Source organism: Sinocyclocheilus anshuiensis, unplaced genomic scaffold, assembly GCF_001515605.1.
Source record: "Sinocyclocheilus anshuiensis isolate Anshui unplaced genomic scaffold, SAMN03320099.WGS_v1.1 scaffold708, whole genome shotgun sequence".
NCBI classification, from domain to species: Eukaryota; Metazoa; Chordata; class Actinopteri; order Cypriniformes; family Cyprinidae; genus Sinocyclocheilus; species Sinocyclocheilus anshuiensis.
The window spans coordinates 1,769,479-1,788,739 of NW_015555881.1; the positions used below are offsets into that span (position 1 = coordinate 1,769,479).

General features: G+C 33.1%; 1 protein-coding gene across 1 annotated transcript in view; it reads left to right on the plus strand.

Moving 5' to 3' along the window:
- Positions 1–19,261, plus strand: part of LOC107675775 (phospholipid-transporting ATPase IC-like) — a 37,962-nt gene that overhangs the window by 1,072 nt on the left and 17,629 nt on the right. Inside the window, exons 2-8 of the mRNA XM_016470207.1 lie at positions 11,775–11,956; positions 12,037–12,134; positions 15,215–15,328; positions 16,369–16,467; positions 17,195–17,256; positions 17,382–17,454; positions 18,161–18,231. Of these exons, the coding sequence (XP_016325693.1) occupies positions 11,788–11,956; positions 12,037–12,134; positions 15,215–15,328; positions 16,369–16,467; positions 17,195–17,256; positions 17,382–17,454; positions 18,161–18,231 (686 nt within the window). The 5' untranslated portion in view covers positions 11,775–11,787. The remainder of the gene's footprint in view (positions 1–11,774; positions 11,957–12,036; positions 12,135–15,214; positions 15,329–16,368; positions 16,468–17,194; positions 17,257–17,381; positions 17,455–18,160; positions 18,232–19,261) is intronic.

Below are 19,261 nucleotides of genomic sequence, written 5' to 3' on the forward strand. Positions count from 1 at the left end.
TCATTATAATCCGTAATTATGTCCCCACTGGATGCAACGAATGCCTCGTTTATAATGGGTTTTCATGTTTTTGTCTCGTCGCTCCGGGACAGGGCATCAACACAATATGGTGAGGGGCGTAACATTTCCGTCACACGCTTGAGGTATTCAGCCAATCACAACGCTCTGGATAGCTGGCCAATCAGAGCACTCCTCGCTTTTCAGACCGATGAGCTTTGTAAAAATGGACGCGTTTCAGAAAGGCGGGGCATAGAGGAGAAACAATAATGTACAGTATGTGAAAAATAATGTGTTTTTGAGCCTTAAACCGCATAAACACATTTCATTACACCAAATACACAAAATAATGTTCTTTTTAGCAACGTCATATGACCCCTTTAAAAAGAGTTTGCATAAAATTCTTGATTTGTTCTCTGAGGTGTTCTGTAATTTAAATATTTTTGTATAATGTTTGCTAAACTTAATTATGTGTTCATCTTGTTGATAGATCGATAGCTTGTGTTGTAATGGACTGTTTTTCCCAGCAGAAGCTTTAAACGAATCTTATCTGTAAGATGATAATTTCAGATCAGTATGTTTTGTACATTTATATATTTATTTATACAGTAGTTGTTCAATAACATATAGTAATTGTTGTAAAAAAAAAATCCTTCAGGGTGATACAAGACTCCACCGCGTCGTGTCAGATCAGGGTTTATTTTGTGACAGTAGTGTCTCTTAGATCCAGACCAGTTAAATGACATCATCAGGTGTGATTCTTGAATTCCCTGTAGTTCATTTGTAGGTTAAATGTGCATCATTGAAACCACATCAGACGTAGTTTAGCTAGTTGTGAGTTAAACATCAAGTGCATGGTTAATGCATGGGTTATCCGTCCCAGAAGACCCCCACACATCTCCTGTTTCTGCTCTCCTCTAGTCTTTTTCTAATGGAGGATACTGTTACCCATAGTTCACTAGTAGGCATGAGAGGCCAAACACATGTATTGGAGTGTAACACGACTCAACTGTGTTCTGTAAGCAGACGTGGGAAAAGTTCACCTCTGTGGAATGTTGCTAAACAATGTGCTTTTGAAGAAGACGACAGACTTTGTTTTATATATATATATATATATACTGTATATATATATATATATATATATATATATATATATATGAATAATATTTTAAGTCAGCTGTTTACTTTCTCAATGCATGTTCCTGATCATATTATACACAATTCTTCCATGCATGTCATTGTGAAGACTTTTCACCATTCGATCAATTGCTTATTGATAATATCAAGTCCCACAATACGTTTTTTTAATTGCACTGAAAAAATTGTGTAGAAACAGTTTTCACTCAGAAATTGCTAGTAAAATTCAAAAACAAAGTAACAAATTAAACATGAAATTTTAAAAGTAGAAAAAAGTGTGATTTTTTTTTTTTTCATTAAGTGGTCAAATTATATGGATTTGTGAATGCCTGATACTAATGTCAATATCTAAAAAACAAGGTGAATGATAGTTTATTTGCAAAATTCCTAAAATTAAATAAATATCTGTTGCATGCTTTTTCTCTGAATTCACCAATAATTTGGATCATTATTGTCACGTGTATGTTCCCGTTTAGTTCCTGTTGTCCTTATTTGGTCCTTCCAGTTCCTTTTCCCATTATTAGTATCACCTGTTCCTTGTTATTAGTTATCCCCATCACCTGTCTGCCCCTCGTTATCTGCCCTATTTAGTTCTAGCCCGTTCTGTTCTCCCTTGTCTGGAATTGTTTGTCAACTCCTTGTGCTATGTGTGATTCCCTGAAAAAAAAGAATTAAACTCCTCTGTTTTGTAGTCCTGGTCTCCTCGTTCCTCACTCCGTGCTCCTCACAGTAGCAACCCGTGACAATTATATGTTGATAGCGTTGTTGGTAAATGTTTTAGAAATGACCCAAGGGCTAGCTAATGCTTGATGAAACACACACACACACATATTGTTTTATTATATATATATTCAGTGTATGTTTGTGAATTAAACTGCCATATTGCATAAAAAATTTACGAATAAAGCACTGTTTTTGTCCCATGTGTTCAAGAGAACGAAATCTTCATTTCCTGCAAAACTGCTGCAAATAAGTAATAAAATAATAAAAGGTTGTTGCAACCTAATAAGTATTTTTTTCATACCCAGAAATGTATTCATTAAATGTGCTTCTGTCACAAGTTGTTTTTTTTTATTGCATTTTTTTCTTATTAAAAAAATAATTAATTGCAATTGAGCACATTTATATTATATGCACATTTAAAAGATTTTATGCACATCTTGGCCTTTCCATCCAGCATTTTTTATGCAATATACCATATTTTGCTTAAAAAATATGTAGATGGAAACATAGATAATGTTATTGGTCATTTAAAATATGTTATTTAAACATAATATTAACAAGGAGATAAGAGCTGTACAGCAAAATATACAAATATTTCAAGGAAAAAACTTAGTTTTATTTATTACAAATCAATTGCTGTGATAATAATGTAATGAACTGTATTTCCATTTATTTAAAAAATAGATTTATTTAAAACTATACTTACGTGATTAAACACAGATTGAGCACACACTTTCATAAGATCATGTAACACACTGCATGGGTTTAAGAAGAGTGACTCAGAGATACTTTCCCAAGATGCCTTGTGCAAATCAGTTTTGCAATTCACTGGATTCAAATTCTCACCCATTTGCTTTACAAGTCAGGAAATTCAAATCCTGGAGTGGTGGCCTTCCAATTCTGGTGAGGGATTTGCTTGTGTTGTGTTGGAGGGAAAGAAGATTTTACTAGCGCAACCTGAAGAGAAACATGAGTGAGACTCTCAAAAACACTTTAACCTGAACACGTCGTCATGTGCATTAAAATAAACAGAATAGTCACTAAAATAATCAATCTAGAGGGAATTAGGTGAGAAATATTTCATCTGAGAACCAGGAACATTTTCTTAATTTACTCCACATTTAATCTGTCTGGAAGAATATTAAACAATTCTTATTTGCAATGTTTCATTCCTAAAGTTTAAAATTCACCCTGAAAAAAAACTGAAGTCTGAAGTCTCCAACACACACCACCAAAACCTCGTCGCTTTACCACATCTTTGCAGTGTGCTTCATGCATGCTTGCACCAATGCATCTAGCAAAACTTATTTTTTTAAAGTGCATCGTCCTATCAGAACACCCATCATCACTTTCATGAAGATCCGTCTGGAAAGTCTTGAATCACTTTGAGCCCTTGGCACCTTTACAGCTGTGCTACTTTCTTAGACAAATATTAAACGGAGTTTATACTGATGAGTGACTGTTAACGGAGAAACGTGGAGCAGAACAAAGCTTAATTTGATTAAGATTAAGACCATTGAAGACTCTTACGGTCATTCTTTAAATAAACATGCACTGAAAAAATCTGACAAAAGTGTTCAAGCCAAAGAAGAGAAAAGTATAAAAAGAAGCCTTTCATCAGTTAATTTATAATTGCATCTATAAATTGAGTCATTTTGATGGCTGTTTTTACTTATAGGAGGTAAAATTCAAGACCTGAGGTTTTGATGGCAACAGGTATAGGTCAGAACATCAAAAATGCATGAATTTCAGTCTTAATGTCTGTATTAATTGGTATTTGCTGACAAATCTGTAGATATGATGATCATACACCAGTGTTTTTACATTACAGTTTTAATGAATGAACAAGTGAGACTGAAGCTACTGACTCAAATCACACTAAAAAACCCAGCATTTTTCATGCTGGGCCAGTTAATGTTCATGCACCAACTCTATCAGTGTGATTGGCTGTTTCAACTAAACAGTGAGACTATTATCTATGCACTTGCCTTATTGAACACTGCATTTGTGTAAAACATTTATAAGACCATGTGACAGTTTACACAAGACTAGATTTGTGAACAACTTAGCCAAATTGAATGAAGCCAATTATTGTAATGTTGAAATTAAAAAAAGATATATTCCAAAATGTTTGGTTTTATATATATACATATATGTATATATGTGTGTGTGTGTGTGTGTCTATATGTGTATGCGTATATGTACATGTGTGTGTTTATATATTAGGGCTGGACGATATGGCAATAAAATAAAATCTTGATTTTTTTCCCGAATGTTTGACCGATTCTGGATTTTTAACTAGTCAACTTGAAAATGTTACTACGACATGATTCAAGTAACTTTTTCTTTATTAACCCTCTAGTTAAAAAATGTCTATTCCATGTGCACCACACATGAAGATGTCAACATGATGTAAAATAGATGCATGAAATACAATTACATTTTGTACAAACTTGTCTTATATATATTATATGTTCAGAAATAATACAAGGAAAATGCTTTAAAAAACATTTCAAAAGTCAAGGTAATTCAAATTCAAAATGACTGAAGGTATAACACACCAGTAGACTATTAACTATAAATGTTCTGTAAAAACAATGAACAGCAGCTTTCAGCCTGATGTCACTATGATGCAAACATGAAATATCAGACATACAGTAGTAGTTCTTTACAGGTTTTCATTCGATTGCGCTGCTTTTCCATTGTTTTTTCTGTGTAAACATGGATGTGTTTGACTGTTGCGCTCGCGTCTCTTGCAGCGTCTCATGCATGAAACGACATTCTAAAAGCGCGAGTTAAAAGAAGTTAAACCCCCATCTTCCTGCATTTTTTCCTATTCCACTGTCCGCGTCGCATCTTTGTCAACACAAAAGCGCATTCTGTGTGAATGACACCTTATGGCACCTAGTGATATATTCTACTTATGGTCCTTCACAGAGCGGTTAATCACGTGCGCCGACATGTGGTTCGATCATTCTTTTCTCTTTACTGTTAGCATTGACATATTGTCAAAGTGTCTTATTCTAACGTTGGTAATATTTCTATTCAAAATCGTGATTCCTCGATTTATAAAAAATAAAATCATGGCAAAACATTAAATTCGAATTAATCCATAAAAATCACCCAGCCCTAATATATGTACTGTATATGTATATGTATATGTATATGTATATGTATATGTGTATATGTATATGTGTGTGTGTGCCCTAGCCACTTCCCTAACCACCTTTATGCTGAACATCTTCTTTACATATTTATTAAATATCACTAAAACGTCTCTTGCACACTGTTTTTATGCATATAATCGAGGAGAGGTAAGGCTGGATGTGTCTCTGTCGCTCCTGACGGCAGTGAGATGTTCGCAGAAGCTGCTGCTTCTCTTCTCTCAGGTTGCACAACAGCAGGTGAATGTGATCTCAAAGGGATCCCTACGTTTTCTCCTTCCCTTTTTTTTCTCAAACCCTTCCCCCACGTGAAAGGGTTTCCATAGCGCGGCCCTGGGTGAGACTTTATACCCGTTTCCCAACACCAGCACCTGCGCGCTCGTATTCACAGTACTGCAGACCTACAGATGCTCTTTGTGGCCCTGGGCGGTTGTTTAGTCTGTTGAATGGGAATCTTTGTTCTCGTCATCATAGAATGGAGAGTATGCGATGACACGTGTGATTGTACGTCTGCCTAAGCTGTAGATCAGGATTGTTGGATAGTGTCATTCACGGAACAGGGAAGAGGTGTATTAAATAAGGCTTTGGTGATTGTTTTTTTCCATTTGAACACCCCCAACACACAAACCGATAGATACAACTAAAAGGTGGTTTGCTGTTCAGAAGCATGTGTTTAAAACCAAAGGTCTCTTATTAAAGCATTTCAGAGATACTTGACATCAGAATGTTGGCATGCATTGAGAACTGGTTTGTTGAAAATTCAATGAACATTGAATTTCTCAACACTTAACTCATTAACACAAGCTGTTGCTCACAGACAAAGACGATGTTTGAGCTGTGATGGTGTGAATGGTCCAGCAGACGGCTGAAGGGTTTGATTGTGTGTGTGTGTGAGTGAGTGAGTGGATCTCATTGAGATCTCGTTCTCACGTAACGTGTTGTTCAGGTCGTGTCAGACTGAAGTATGCTGCACAGTATTCATACTGTCAAACACGTCATCTATCTATCTATCTATCTATCTATCTATCTATCTATCTATCGTTCTATCTATCGTTCTATCGTTCTATCGTTCTATCGTTCTATCGTTCTATCGTTCTATCGTTCTATCGTTCTATCGTTCTATCGTTCTATCGTTCTATCGTTCTATCGTTCTATCGTTCTATCGTTCTATCGTTCTATCGTTCTATCGTTCTATCGTTCTATCGTTCTATCGTTCTATCGTTCTATCGTTCTATCGTTCTATCGTTCTATCGTTCTATCGTTCTATCGTTCTATCGTTCTATCGTTCTATCGTTCTATCGTTCTATCGTTCTATCGTTCTATCGTTCTATCGTTCTATCGTTCTATCGTTCTATCGTTCTATCGTTCTATCGTTCTATCGTTCTATCGTTCTATCGTTCTATCGTTCTATCGTTCTATCGTTCTATCGTTCTATCGTTCTATCGTTCTATCGTTCTATCGTTCTATCGTTCTATCGTTCTATCGTTCTATCGTTCTATCGTTCTATCGTTCTATCGTTCTATCGTTCTATCGTTCTATCGTTCTATCGTTCTATCGTTCTATCGTTCTATCGTTCTATCGTTCTATCGTTCTATCGTTCTATCGTTCTATCGTTCTATCGTTCTATCGTTCTATCGTTCTATCGTTCTATCGTTCTATCGTTCTATCGTTCTATCGTTCTATCGTTCTATCGTTCTATCGTTCTATCGTTCTATCGTTCTATCGTTCTATCGTTCTATCGTTCTATCGTTCTATCGTTCTATCGTTCTATCGTTCTATCGTTCTATCGTTCTATCGTTCTATCGTTCTATCGTTCTATCGTTCTATCGTTCTATCGTTCTATCGTTCTATCGTTCTATCGTTCTATCGTTCTATCGTTCTATCGTTCTATCGTTCTATCGTTCTATCGTTCTATCGTTCTATCGTTCTATCGTTCTATCGTTCTATCGTTCTATCGTTCTATCGTTCTATCGTTCTATCGTTCTATCGTTCTATCGTTCTATCGTTCTATCGTTCTATCGTTCTATCGTTCTATCGTTCTATCGTTCTATCGTTCTATCGTTCTATCGTTCTATCGTTCTATCGTTCTATCGTTCTATCGTTCTATCGTTCTATCGTTCTATCGTTCTATCGTTCTATCGTTCTATCGTTCTATCGTTCTATCGTTCTATCGTTCTATCGTTCTATCGTTCTATCGTTCTATCGTTCTATCGTTCTATCGTTCTATCGTTCTATCGTTCTATCGTTCTATCGTTCTATCGTTCTATCGTTCTATCGTTCTATCGTTCTATCGTTCTATCGTTCTATCGTTCTATCGTTCTATCGTTCTATCGTTCTATCGTTCTATCGTTCTATCGTTCTATCGTTCTATCGTTCTATCGTTCTATCGTTCTATCGTTCTATCGTTCTATCGTTCTATCGTTCTATCTATCGTTCTATCTATCTATCTATCTATCATTCTATCTATCTATCGTTCTATCTATATCTATCTACCTATCTGTCGATCGTTCTGTCATTCTATCTATCGTTCTTTCGTTCTATCTATCCTATCATTCTATCCATCATTCTATCATTCTATCGATCTATCTATCGTTCTATCGATCATTCTATCGATTATTCTATCATTCTATTGATCTATCTATCGTTCTATCGATCATTCTATCGATTATTCTATCATTCTATCGATCTATCTATCGTTCTATCGATCATTCTATCGATCATTCTATCATTCTATCGATCATTCTATCGTTTTATCGATCGTTCTATCTATCGTTCTTTCGTTCTATCTATCTATCATTCTATATATCCTTCTATCGTTCTAATGTTCTATCTATCCTATCCTTCTATCATTCTATCCATCATTCTATCATTCTATCGTTTTATCGATCGTTCTATCTATCGTTCTTTCGTTCTATCCTTCTATCATTCTATCTATCATTCTATCGTTCTATCCAACTATCTATTGTTCTATCGTTCCATCCAACCATCCATCCATCTATCTTTCTGTTGTTTGATCTATTGCTCTGTCGATCGATCTATCATTCTATCATTTCTAGAGTTGGGAATCGAAAATCGATTCCGATTCCAGAATCGGATACTTAAGGTCAGGAAAACTGGGAATCGGAATTGATCAAATTCAAACGATACCCAACCGTAATCATTTCATCAATCCGTCATTTGATATATTGTTCCATCCATCCATTTATCTGTTGTTCTGTCAATCTATCTATCCATCATCCATGCATTGCTATCTGTCGTTCTGTTGTTCTATCTGTTGTTCTACCATTTGTATAAATATTTATACATTTACACATTTTATTTTATTTATTTATTAATTTTTTTCAAAAGTCACAAAAAAAAACATTTGAAAACTGAAGATTTTGTATTGTTCCAAGATCCTTTTATTATCCCTTTAGCAACTCAAGAGCCCCATACGGCAACAAATGGTTATTGAACCACTGAAGAATCTTTCTTGTGTAGAATAAACCATGTATTCAGAGCGCAACACTAAACTGAAACCATCTCAACATAAATGTGGCTCCTTAACAAAGCCTTGGTGAAATTCTCTGATGCATCCAGTTCTCTCAGGCCTCAGCTCTTCATTGTTAAAAATGTCACCTCCTGCAGCATTACATCACATTCGCAAAGCGAGCCGTGGATAAACATGGGTGTGTGTTTTGCATGCTGTGTTTCTTTCTCTTTCCGGGTGTGTGCTCTGTTACACTCTTCACACAGTTTTGTGGCAGTATCCTGTTGGATTGTGTGTTATTTCAGCGCTGCGGGCCACGTTTAATAAAAGTCATGCTTGCTAGTTTGAATTCATCTCTGCTGTTTGATTAGTGCAACTTTATATTGGGCTTTAAGGATATTTATCTCATTCCTAAGACATGGCACCTCCTTCTGTTTTTCATATAATATTAAACCAAGAAAAGGCATTGGGTTTTTGATGTTGGTTAATGTGTTAAGCAATACTTCATGTGATGAAAAGGAGGACATATTTAAATATTTACAGAGGGATTCTTCCCCGCTGAACTTTTCCAAATGAATCTCTTATCAAACAATGACCTTAGATGCCTGGTATCGGTGTAGATGCTTTAGAGATGCTTGAGCGCTCATTCGGATCATGAACACCTCAGGTTTCCATAAAACCAGAGGAGGATCATCCTGTGATTGTGGCCGCATTTATATCTGAGAGACTCATCCATCACTAAAGACAACATGAAATCAAAACCTTCTGACTGTTTACTATTTACTTTCTTAAACCATGTTTCTGGTCTTATTGTGAATTATTCATCAGTGCATGTTATTCCAATGAAACCTATGTTTAACCTAATCATCTTTTTATCAAAAATTAGTAACTTTTGCCACCTCTGAAGCAACCAATCCTCCAATCAAAGTCATATCAAGACAGTTTTTACTTAATTGATTCCCTGTGAAATTTTGATAAGAATTTTTTTGGTTATTTTTCCAGAATCATGAATGCTGTTGTTCCAAGTCCTTCTTTTGTTTTATATTGCTTGCTCAAACAGTAGAGAAAGGCATCATGGGTCATGAGTTTGATTCTGATCAAATATATGGTAAAGTATATAAAATATAAAATATGTTTAATATTTCTTGAATATATGCAGTGTATTTAACTTTGGATACATAAATGTAAATGATTGCAGTAACAAAAAAAAAATGGTGTAGGATTTACTTTGGAACAGTTTTCACTCAGAAATGCTAGTAGATTTCACAAATAATTACCAAGAAACGGCAAGTTACTAATTGAATGAAACATGAATAGAAAAACTGAAATATTATTATTTTTTTTTTGTAAAATATACTCCAATATTATTAATTTTATTTACTTTAAAACTTGGAAAAATGTGACTTTTAGTGACACTATTTTTTCCCCCATGTAAATGATTAAAAACAATGTTCAAGTAGAAAAACTGAAATAGTATTTTTACTATAATTCTGTAATAGTAAAAAAAAAAAAATCTGTAAAAACTAAAAGAGTATGAAACATACTTCAATAATATTTATTTTATTTACTTGAAAACTTTTTTTTTTTTTTACAGCACAACATGATGCTATTTTTGCATGTAAATTATTAAAAAAAAATTAAGGTAGAAAAACTGAAATGGTATTTTTACATATTCCAATAATATTTGTTTTATTTACTTAGAAACTTGGAGAAATCATTTTTACAGTGATGTTCAAATTATTAAATATTTTAGTAATTTAACTTTTTACTTATGTCATTATTTTTAAAAAAATCATTCTTTTACAACTTAAAAAAACTGGAAAAATGTCTCTATTCAAACACATTATAGAGCAATGACTTTTTAAAATAAAAATATTTATTAATGATATTCCAACATTTAAAAAAAAAAGTGTTTTTAAAACGCACACACATACACATATATTTATTTGATGAAAATGAGTGTCATCATCTGACCCGTATCCTATCAGAACTAAACAAACTGAAGTGACACTGTATGTTTCACTGTCTGTAGTTGTATGTAGCTGTGGATTCTGCTGGAGATTATGTGGCGAAACCTGTGAGGCCGGCTGAGTGTTCGTTTGACAGCAAGCTTTTTATACTGAAGCAGAAGTGCTAAGAACATCAGAATATCTTTTCACCAGCGGCACTTTCTGTCTTGTACAGAGGCTCTGTGTCAAAGGTCGACTCGTTTTTTGTATTTGCATTTTGCGTAATTAATTTAATACCTTTCATTGTCATCATGAACAATGGGCTTTCTGCAGGATTGAGAAATATAGATTAAAACACTGATCACATGCACTACGAATGCTGCTAAAGGAATCAATTAATAATGATCATGATAATATCATCGTCATCATCATCAATTTATTTAATAATTAAATTAAAATAAATATTAAATTATTAAATTATTACTTATTAAAATTATTCAATTACAATAATTATTTTGTATTAAATATCTAATAATTAACAAGGAATACACATTTCAAACAGTTTACTTGATGTTTGAAATGATTAAGTCAATTTTAAATGTAACTTCTAAATTGTATTTAAAAGCATGCAATTGCTTATGGATAAGTGTTGTTTTAGTATCATTTGATTGGAATTAGATTTTGTTTTTATAGTTTCTTTAATTTTTGTCAAAGTTTTAGTAATTTTTGGTGTCATTTTTATTAGTTTTTTTTTAAAGAAAAATGTCTATATAATTTTTACTTTTTAATCATTTTAGTACTTTTAAGTAAAACTAACTGAAAACTAGACATTTTGACAGCTAGCTGAAATAAACTAAGATTGGGTTTTGTTCATTTTAGTTTTGTTTAATTATTTTAGTACTTTGAGTTAAACTTAATAAAAATTAGAAATGAAATAAAGTTAGTTTTTTATATATATATTTTATTTAAACAAAAGTAACGGAAATGTTTTATTTTATGGTTTTAGTTTTGGTTAACTATAATAACCTTGTATGAACATCAAGTTTATATTGAACAACCAATGAACGTTTGTCTTAATTTTTCATGGATTTAAATAACATTGTACATCAATAATATAAAGATCCAGTACCACTGGTTACCAGTATTTTGTTAGTGTGTTGTGTTACAGTGTGTAGTGGAAAATGTGTGTGTGTGTGTGTGTGTGTGTGTTTTTCTGCATGGTGTTAGCAAGCCAAATCATTGTTTTGACATGTTGCTGTGCGACACGCAAATCTGTCGATCATTGGCTCTCAGTGCTGTTTATGTGTAATAATTTTCTCTCTTTTCTCGGAGCAGAGGGTCTCTCAGGATGAGCGCTCGAGCGCGGGCTGCTTCCCAGGGTTCCCTGGAGGAGCCGGACGATGAGGTGGTGCCCTACAGCGACGACGAGACGGACGACGAGTTACAGTCAGAAGATGATCTGGATCGGAGTGAAGACCAGCTGCCAGAACCGGAAATCGGACCCCCACCTGCCGCCGGTGAGTTTGAGGATGGATCTGGTGTGAAAGTGTCCTGTCAGTGCTTGTTCTGTGTGTTCTGATTGTGATTCTCCTCTCAGAGCCCGGTTGGAGCATCCGAGCGAATGACAGGGAATATTGCAATCAACCCCAGTTTAAGAAGAAGGTCTTTCTGTGCATCAAGAAAAGCAGATATTCTGTAAGTGAATCCGATGTTATTTTTAGTGAAACCTGAATTGCCTGTTTGTGCACTGCCGGTTTGGAATATTTAAATATTTAATATTTAATATTATTTTTTTCATGTTTCTGAAAGACGCCTCTTCTGCTGCATTTATTTGATAATACAGAAAAACAGTAATATTGTGAAGTATTATTACAATTTAAAATAACATTGATAAAATAACATCAACGTTGATAATAATCAGAAATGTTTCTTGAGCAGCAAATCAGCATCTTAGAATGATTTCTGAAGGATCATGTGACTGAAGACTGGAGTAATGATGCAGAAAATACAGCTTTGATCACAGCAATAAATTACATTTTAACATATATTCACATAGAAAACACTTATTTGAAATTGTAATAATATTTCTCAATTTGTACTGTATTTTTGATCAAATAAATGCAGCCTTGGTGAACAGGAGAGACTTCTTTCAAAAACAGTAAAAAAATCATAACTATTCCAAACTTTTGACTGGTGTTGTATATGATAAAGAAGGTTGTTTATATTTAATTTGATTTAATTTGATTTAATTTAATTTAATTTAATTTAATTTTATATTTTGTGTTATGTTATGTTATGTTGTTTTGTGTTGTGTTGTGTTGCTTAAAGTGAGCTTTAAACCAAAAGTCTGTCATTGTGCCTTTAAGACACTCAACTATAGAGATCGTCCTGGTAAATACTGCAAGTGTCCTCAGATAAACGCATCTGCTAATGATTTCCCACTGCTTACTAACACGAAACGGCTCGCATGCTGGATTTTTCCGCTGTTTACACCACAAACAGTGAGCGTTTGAAGCGGGCAGATGTTTTCATGTTAAACTAAAGAACCAGGAAAGTGAAACTATACTTTTACTATACCATAATCATTATTTGGATATATTTTTCCTCTCACACACAGTCATTGTACAACTTGGTCAAACCAGTGTTCAAAGGAACATTAATTTTTAGTTCTTTGAGGAGGAACTCTGAAATGTTAATGTCAAACTGCATAGTATCTGTTTTTCTCTGTCAAATGTTTAATTTCTAGTCAGAGAAATCACGAATCACCTTTGAATTCACCTGAAAAACAGCAACAACGTCATAGTTCATAGTGACTTAACAAACATTGCAAGTCAATCTTAGTATTACACCTCAGTCGGAGACATTTATATTGTTGGAAACACCTTCAGGAAACGCCAGAAAATGAAGTAACACGTCATGCATTTTGTTTGCAGTTTGTCATTGTGCTCTTATCTGTTCTGTTGTGTTAAATAACTCTAAAACCTCGGGGCTTGGCCTCTAATATGGTCTAAACTGAGTGTTGTATGGTCATTTTCTTACATAATTAACATGTTAAACACGCAACAGCTCCGTTCAGAGTGGTGGAGTTTAAGATCTTTGGCATGACAATTATGTTAAAGACTGGAAAAACGAGTCCTTCATGTGTCAAATGTGTGTGTGTCGAGGTTTGCTGTGTATCATGTGTTCGGCGTGACTGGATTTGTCTTGAGGTTGAAATGTTACCCTTCGAGAGCAGATATAGATGTGTTGTGATTTACATCTAGGGAAAGCAGTTGGGTTTGGTAAATAAATTTTGAACGAGAAAGAGAGTGAATGGAGCTAAAATAGAGAAAACAAAAAATAGGAACTAAAATAGGAAAGCAGGCAAATGAAAGCAGAGATGAATCAGACTCGTGAGTCTGTAACTAAGGTGTGGAACCTATGATAGCTTGTTTCTGTGTCGAGGTTTGCTGTGTATCATGTGTTCGGCGTGACTGGATTTGTCTTGAGGTTGAAATGTTACCCTTCGAGAGCAGATATAGATGTGTTGTGATTTACATCTAGGGAAAGCAGTTGGGTTTGGTAAATAAATTTTGAACGAGAAAGAGAGTGAATGGAGCTAAAATAGAGAAAACAAAAAATAGGAAAGCAGGCAAATGAAAGCAGAGATGAATCAGACTCGTGAGTCTGTAACTAAGGTGTTGAACCTATGATAGCTTGTTTCTGCAACCGGATAAAAACTTTTTAAACAACTTTTTATCTCACAATTCAGACTTTTTTTTTTTTTTATAATATTTTTGGTTTGTCTCGCAATTCTGACTTACTTTCTGGCAATTCTGAAAAAAAAAAAAAAGAGTTAGAATTCCAAGATAAAAAGTTGCAATTACGTGTTTAAAAAAAAAAAAAAAGTATTCCGTGGTGGGGAAGAAAATAATTATTTTGATACATAGAATTGTGAGATGTAAACTCAGAATTCCAATAGAAAATATTTATTTATTGATATAAATAAATGTTATATTAAAGTAATTAATTCTATATTTAAAAAAATATTTTTTGTCTTAGAAAGCCATCTGTCATGTATGTATGTTTATAGATTTTTTTTTATTTCTATAAATATCGCAAATATATTAAAATATTATCAAATGAATTACTTACTACTAGGATTACTAGGAAAATAAACAGGGTCGATTTCACATTCTCATTTTATGAATCATATGAACATATGATATAAACTTCAATCCATCTGTTTTTATGTCAGATATCAGAATTCTGAGGCAAAAAAGTCAAAATTGCGAGATGTAAAATCTCTAGAATTCTAAGAAAAAATCATAGAATTATGTGTGATAAACTCATAATTGTAAAAAAAATTGAATTGTGAGATTGTTGCAATCATGTTTGAATTTATTTATTTTTTCAATTCTGTGGTGGAAACAGCCTTCCATAGGAACCTTCCCCAGATCTGAAGACAAGCTTTTCTTTTGATTTTAGGGTTTCAAATATATCTATCTGCTATTCCAGCCTCATATTTCAGAAACTTCATGAGAAAGTCTGCATCGTTTCACAAATAACAAGCTTTAAACTTACCGAAAAGCCTGGGTTTTATTGATGTATCATTTCACATTCAGCAGGTAATGTTTTATATAAAGTGATTTTTACTACAGGGACCCTCATCTTGGGTTAAGTGTGTTAAGTGCAAGAGTTCACAATTCAATCCTTTTGGGATGAGAACCTGCAAAAATGAAGACTTAAAGCTTTATGCCAGTTTGATAATATCTTGCATTTGTTTTCATTTTAAGGGCAATGCAATCAAGACCTACAAATATAACTTCTTCACCTTCCTGCCGCTGAACCTGTACGAGCAGTTTAAGAGAGTGGCCAACCTCTACTTCCTGTGTCTGCTGATCCTGCAGGTATGGAGCAACAAAACACTGCCCTAGTGTACCTCACACTGTCAGCATCGCACAGTAATGGCCCACAGGCGGATCAGGATTGGCCATCAGGGCATGCATTACCATTGAGATTCATTTTTTGATAGTGACCTAACTGTGCATTACATTTACCACTAAAAGTTTGCTTCATAGACAGCATGAAATCAAGGCAAATTTGTGTTGCACTCATAAAATGTGTACAATAAGACATTTATTATTTATTTATTAAAATGTATTATTTAGTTTAATATTATAATTTATTTAATAAAATGTATAATTTTTTTGTCTTAGAGACTCATCTGTTGCTCTTATAAAATACAACACATATATTGATATAAATATTGAAAAAATATAAAAAATATTACAGAATGAATTAAATCTTTTTAAAGAAAAACAGGGTCTTTGGATTTCATGTTGTCATTTTATGAATCATATGAACATAAGATATGAATTTCAATCCATCTGTTTTCATATGTCAGATTATTAAAAATAAATGAAATGTAAAATATATTTTTATAAAACGAAATGTATTAAAGTAAAATAATTAATTATATATTTCTACAATAATATATATATATATATATATGTGTGTGTGTGTGTGTGTGTATAATATATATCTCAATAAAATATTTATTAAAATATTTTATTGATATAATTATTGAAGATAAATAGGGTTGATTTTGATTTCATGTTGTTTTATGAATCATACGAACATAGGAGATAAACTTCAGTCCATCTTTTTTATATGTCAGATCATTAAAAAAATAAAAGTATTATTTATATATATATATTACAGTAATTTATTGCATGTTTCAAAAATAATATAGTTTGATTTACATGTATAAGTATTATATGATAAATATATATATATGAAATAGATTAAAATATATTACATTTATTAAATTAATCATATTAAATGTATTGATATATTATTGAAAATGAACGGGTTTGATTTTCGATTTCATGTTGTTTTATGAATCATCTGAAGGACTGATATGAATCTGTGTGTTTGAATGTGTCAGATCATTCCTCAAATCTCCACGCTGCCGTGGTACACCACCCTGGTGCCGTTAGTGCTGGTGTTGGGCATCACCGCCATTAAAGACCTGGTGGACGACCTGGTGAGTCTCTGCACATGTTTTCTGATGAAAGGCAGCCATTAATTGACATGATGTGCTAATAGTTTCTGTCATCTGATCTGCGTCTCTTGTTGTAAGGTGTGTGTGTGTGTGTGTGTATAATATATATCTCAATAAAATATTTATTAAAATATTTTATTGATATAATTATTGAAGATAAATAGGGTTGATTTTGATTTCATGTTGTTTTATGAATCATACGAACATAGGAGATAAACTTCAGTCCATCTTTTTTATATGTCAGATCATTAAAAAAATAAAAGTATTATTTATATATATATATTACAGTAATTTATTGCATGTTTCAAAAATAATATAGTTTGATTTACATGTATAAGTATTATATGATAAATATATATATATGAAATAGATTAAAATATATTACATTTATTAAATTAATCATATTAAATGTATTGATATATTATTGAAAATGAACGGGTTTGATTTTCGATTTCATGTTGTTTTATGAATCATCTGAAGGACTGATATGAATCTGTGTGTTTGAATGTGTCAGATCATTCCTCAAATCTCCACGCTGCCGTGGTACACCACCCTGGTGCCGTTAGTGCTGGTGTTGGGCATCACCGCCATTAAAGACCTGGTGGACGACCTGGTGAGTCTCTGCACATGTTTTCTGATGAAAGGCAGCCATTAATTGACATGATGTGCTAATAGTTTCTGTCATCTGATCTGCGTCTCTTGTTGTAAGGCACGACACAGGATGGACAAAGAAATCAACAACAGAAGGTGTGACGTGCTGCTCAATGGCAGGTGAAGACGAACTTTAGTCTGCTTTAATACTCAAGCACATGAGAATAGTGCTCATGTTTGTCAGTGAAAAAATATTACATAAACATTTTGAAATTAATGCCCAGAGGTGAATTCTCATTTGTCAGGTTTGTAGCGACCAGATGGATGAACCTACAAGTTGGTGATGTGGTCAGACTAAAGAAAAATGATTTTATTCCGGTAAGTTATTATTGAATCTGTTTGCCTTCCTGTTGAGAGTTTCCCCTGTTTTATTTTATTTTATTTTATTTTATTTTATTTTATTTTATTTTATTTTATTTTATTTTATTTTATTTTATTTATTTGTTATTTTATTTAATCCGTGCGCCATGTGAGTGTTGTCTTAGATATTTTCATCTGTTGTAGAGCTTTTATATATTATACAAATATGAATAAAAATAAAATAAAATTATACATTAAAATAAATAAAATGATCTATTAAATTAACAATTTTTTTCTAAGAGTCTTGCAGGTTTGGTATATGCCGTTTTAAATATAAATGATATATTTAATGAGATATTTACTTTTATTTTTATTTAATTGGCATAGTTCAATATTTTAATGTTTAGAATATTATAATATAAGTGAAATATCCAGTTTTAAGAAACCTGAAGTATATCACATTAATCTCTATTTTAAGAAGGGCCTGACTGAATTCTGTTTGTTTCTGTGCTTTTCCCTATTTTTATGGATCCCAATTATTAAACATTTGATTGCCATTACATTACCTTGAATATTCAGTTGGTGTCATGTCATGTTTATGCTCCATTATGCGTTTTATTGTTTAATGTATGTGTTTCTTCATCTCTCCAGTCACGTCATTCATCAGTTTGAGATCATTTTTAAGTTTGTTTCTCATTTTCACCTGTGTTTTGACCTCATGTAGGCCGATATTCTGTTGTTGTCCAGTTCAAATCCCAACAGTCTGTGTTACGTAGAGACGGCGGAGCTCGACGGGTAAGAAACACATTAAACACACAACAAACCATACAGTGATCAGTGTATTGGGTCTCTGAATCACACTATTGCATACTTCCACACTCATAGACGAGTATTCAACACACAATGCCTGTTTTCATGATGATTCTTTACAGTAGTCATAATCTACTTGTTCTGGCCATAACCATAAGTCCTTTTCTGCTTGCATGAATCAGTTTTTGTGTAATTTGATGACTTATTTTTTTGTAATGTCAACATTACGAACGGTCATTGAAGTGCTCGGACATTGATTCATAATGGAAATTGTGTAATGGATTTGTTCATTGTCTTGTACAGTTCAGTCCAAACACACTCGCTTTATTTTGTTCTTTACATACAAAAGAATCATAATTCAGGTCCCGGCTTTGTTTGTCTGAATACTTTTGAATTTTTTCATTAATATAAAAAATTGAACTGATATAATTAATGATGTAAGATTTAATTATTCTTTTTTTTTTAATGTAAACCTACGGTGACGCATTGCTGCCACACACATATTTTTTTTTCCACTCAGTTATGTCGTAATAACGAGATGTTATGTCATTTATTATCTTGTTAAAACAACATCTTTTCTCGTTAAAACGATAAATGAGTGCAGTTATTGGATAGCATATATATTGTAGACCGATTGGAGATTAATCCTAATAAACATGCCGCTACAATTAAAACCATTACATTAAAATACATTTAAAACAGTGTATTTCAATAATTTCAGCAGCGTGCAGATCCTCGTTTGTCAGACTGTGGCGACAGCAGCGCGGACAGTCGCTTAGCTCGCTCACATAATGTACCATATAGCCTATCTATAATAACGGGGAAACCTTATAGATTTTTATGACATAATATGACGTTATTACGAGAAAAAAGATGTCGTTTTAACGAGATAATTATATCGTTTTTACGACATAACATCTCGTTTTTATGAGAAAAGATGTCGTTTTAACGACATAACATCTCGTTATTACGACATAATTGAGTGGAAAAAATAATATGTGTGTGGCAGCAATGC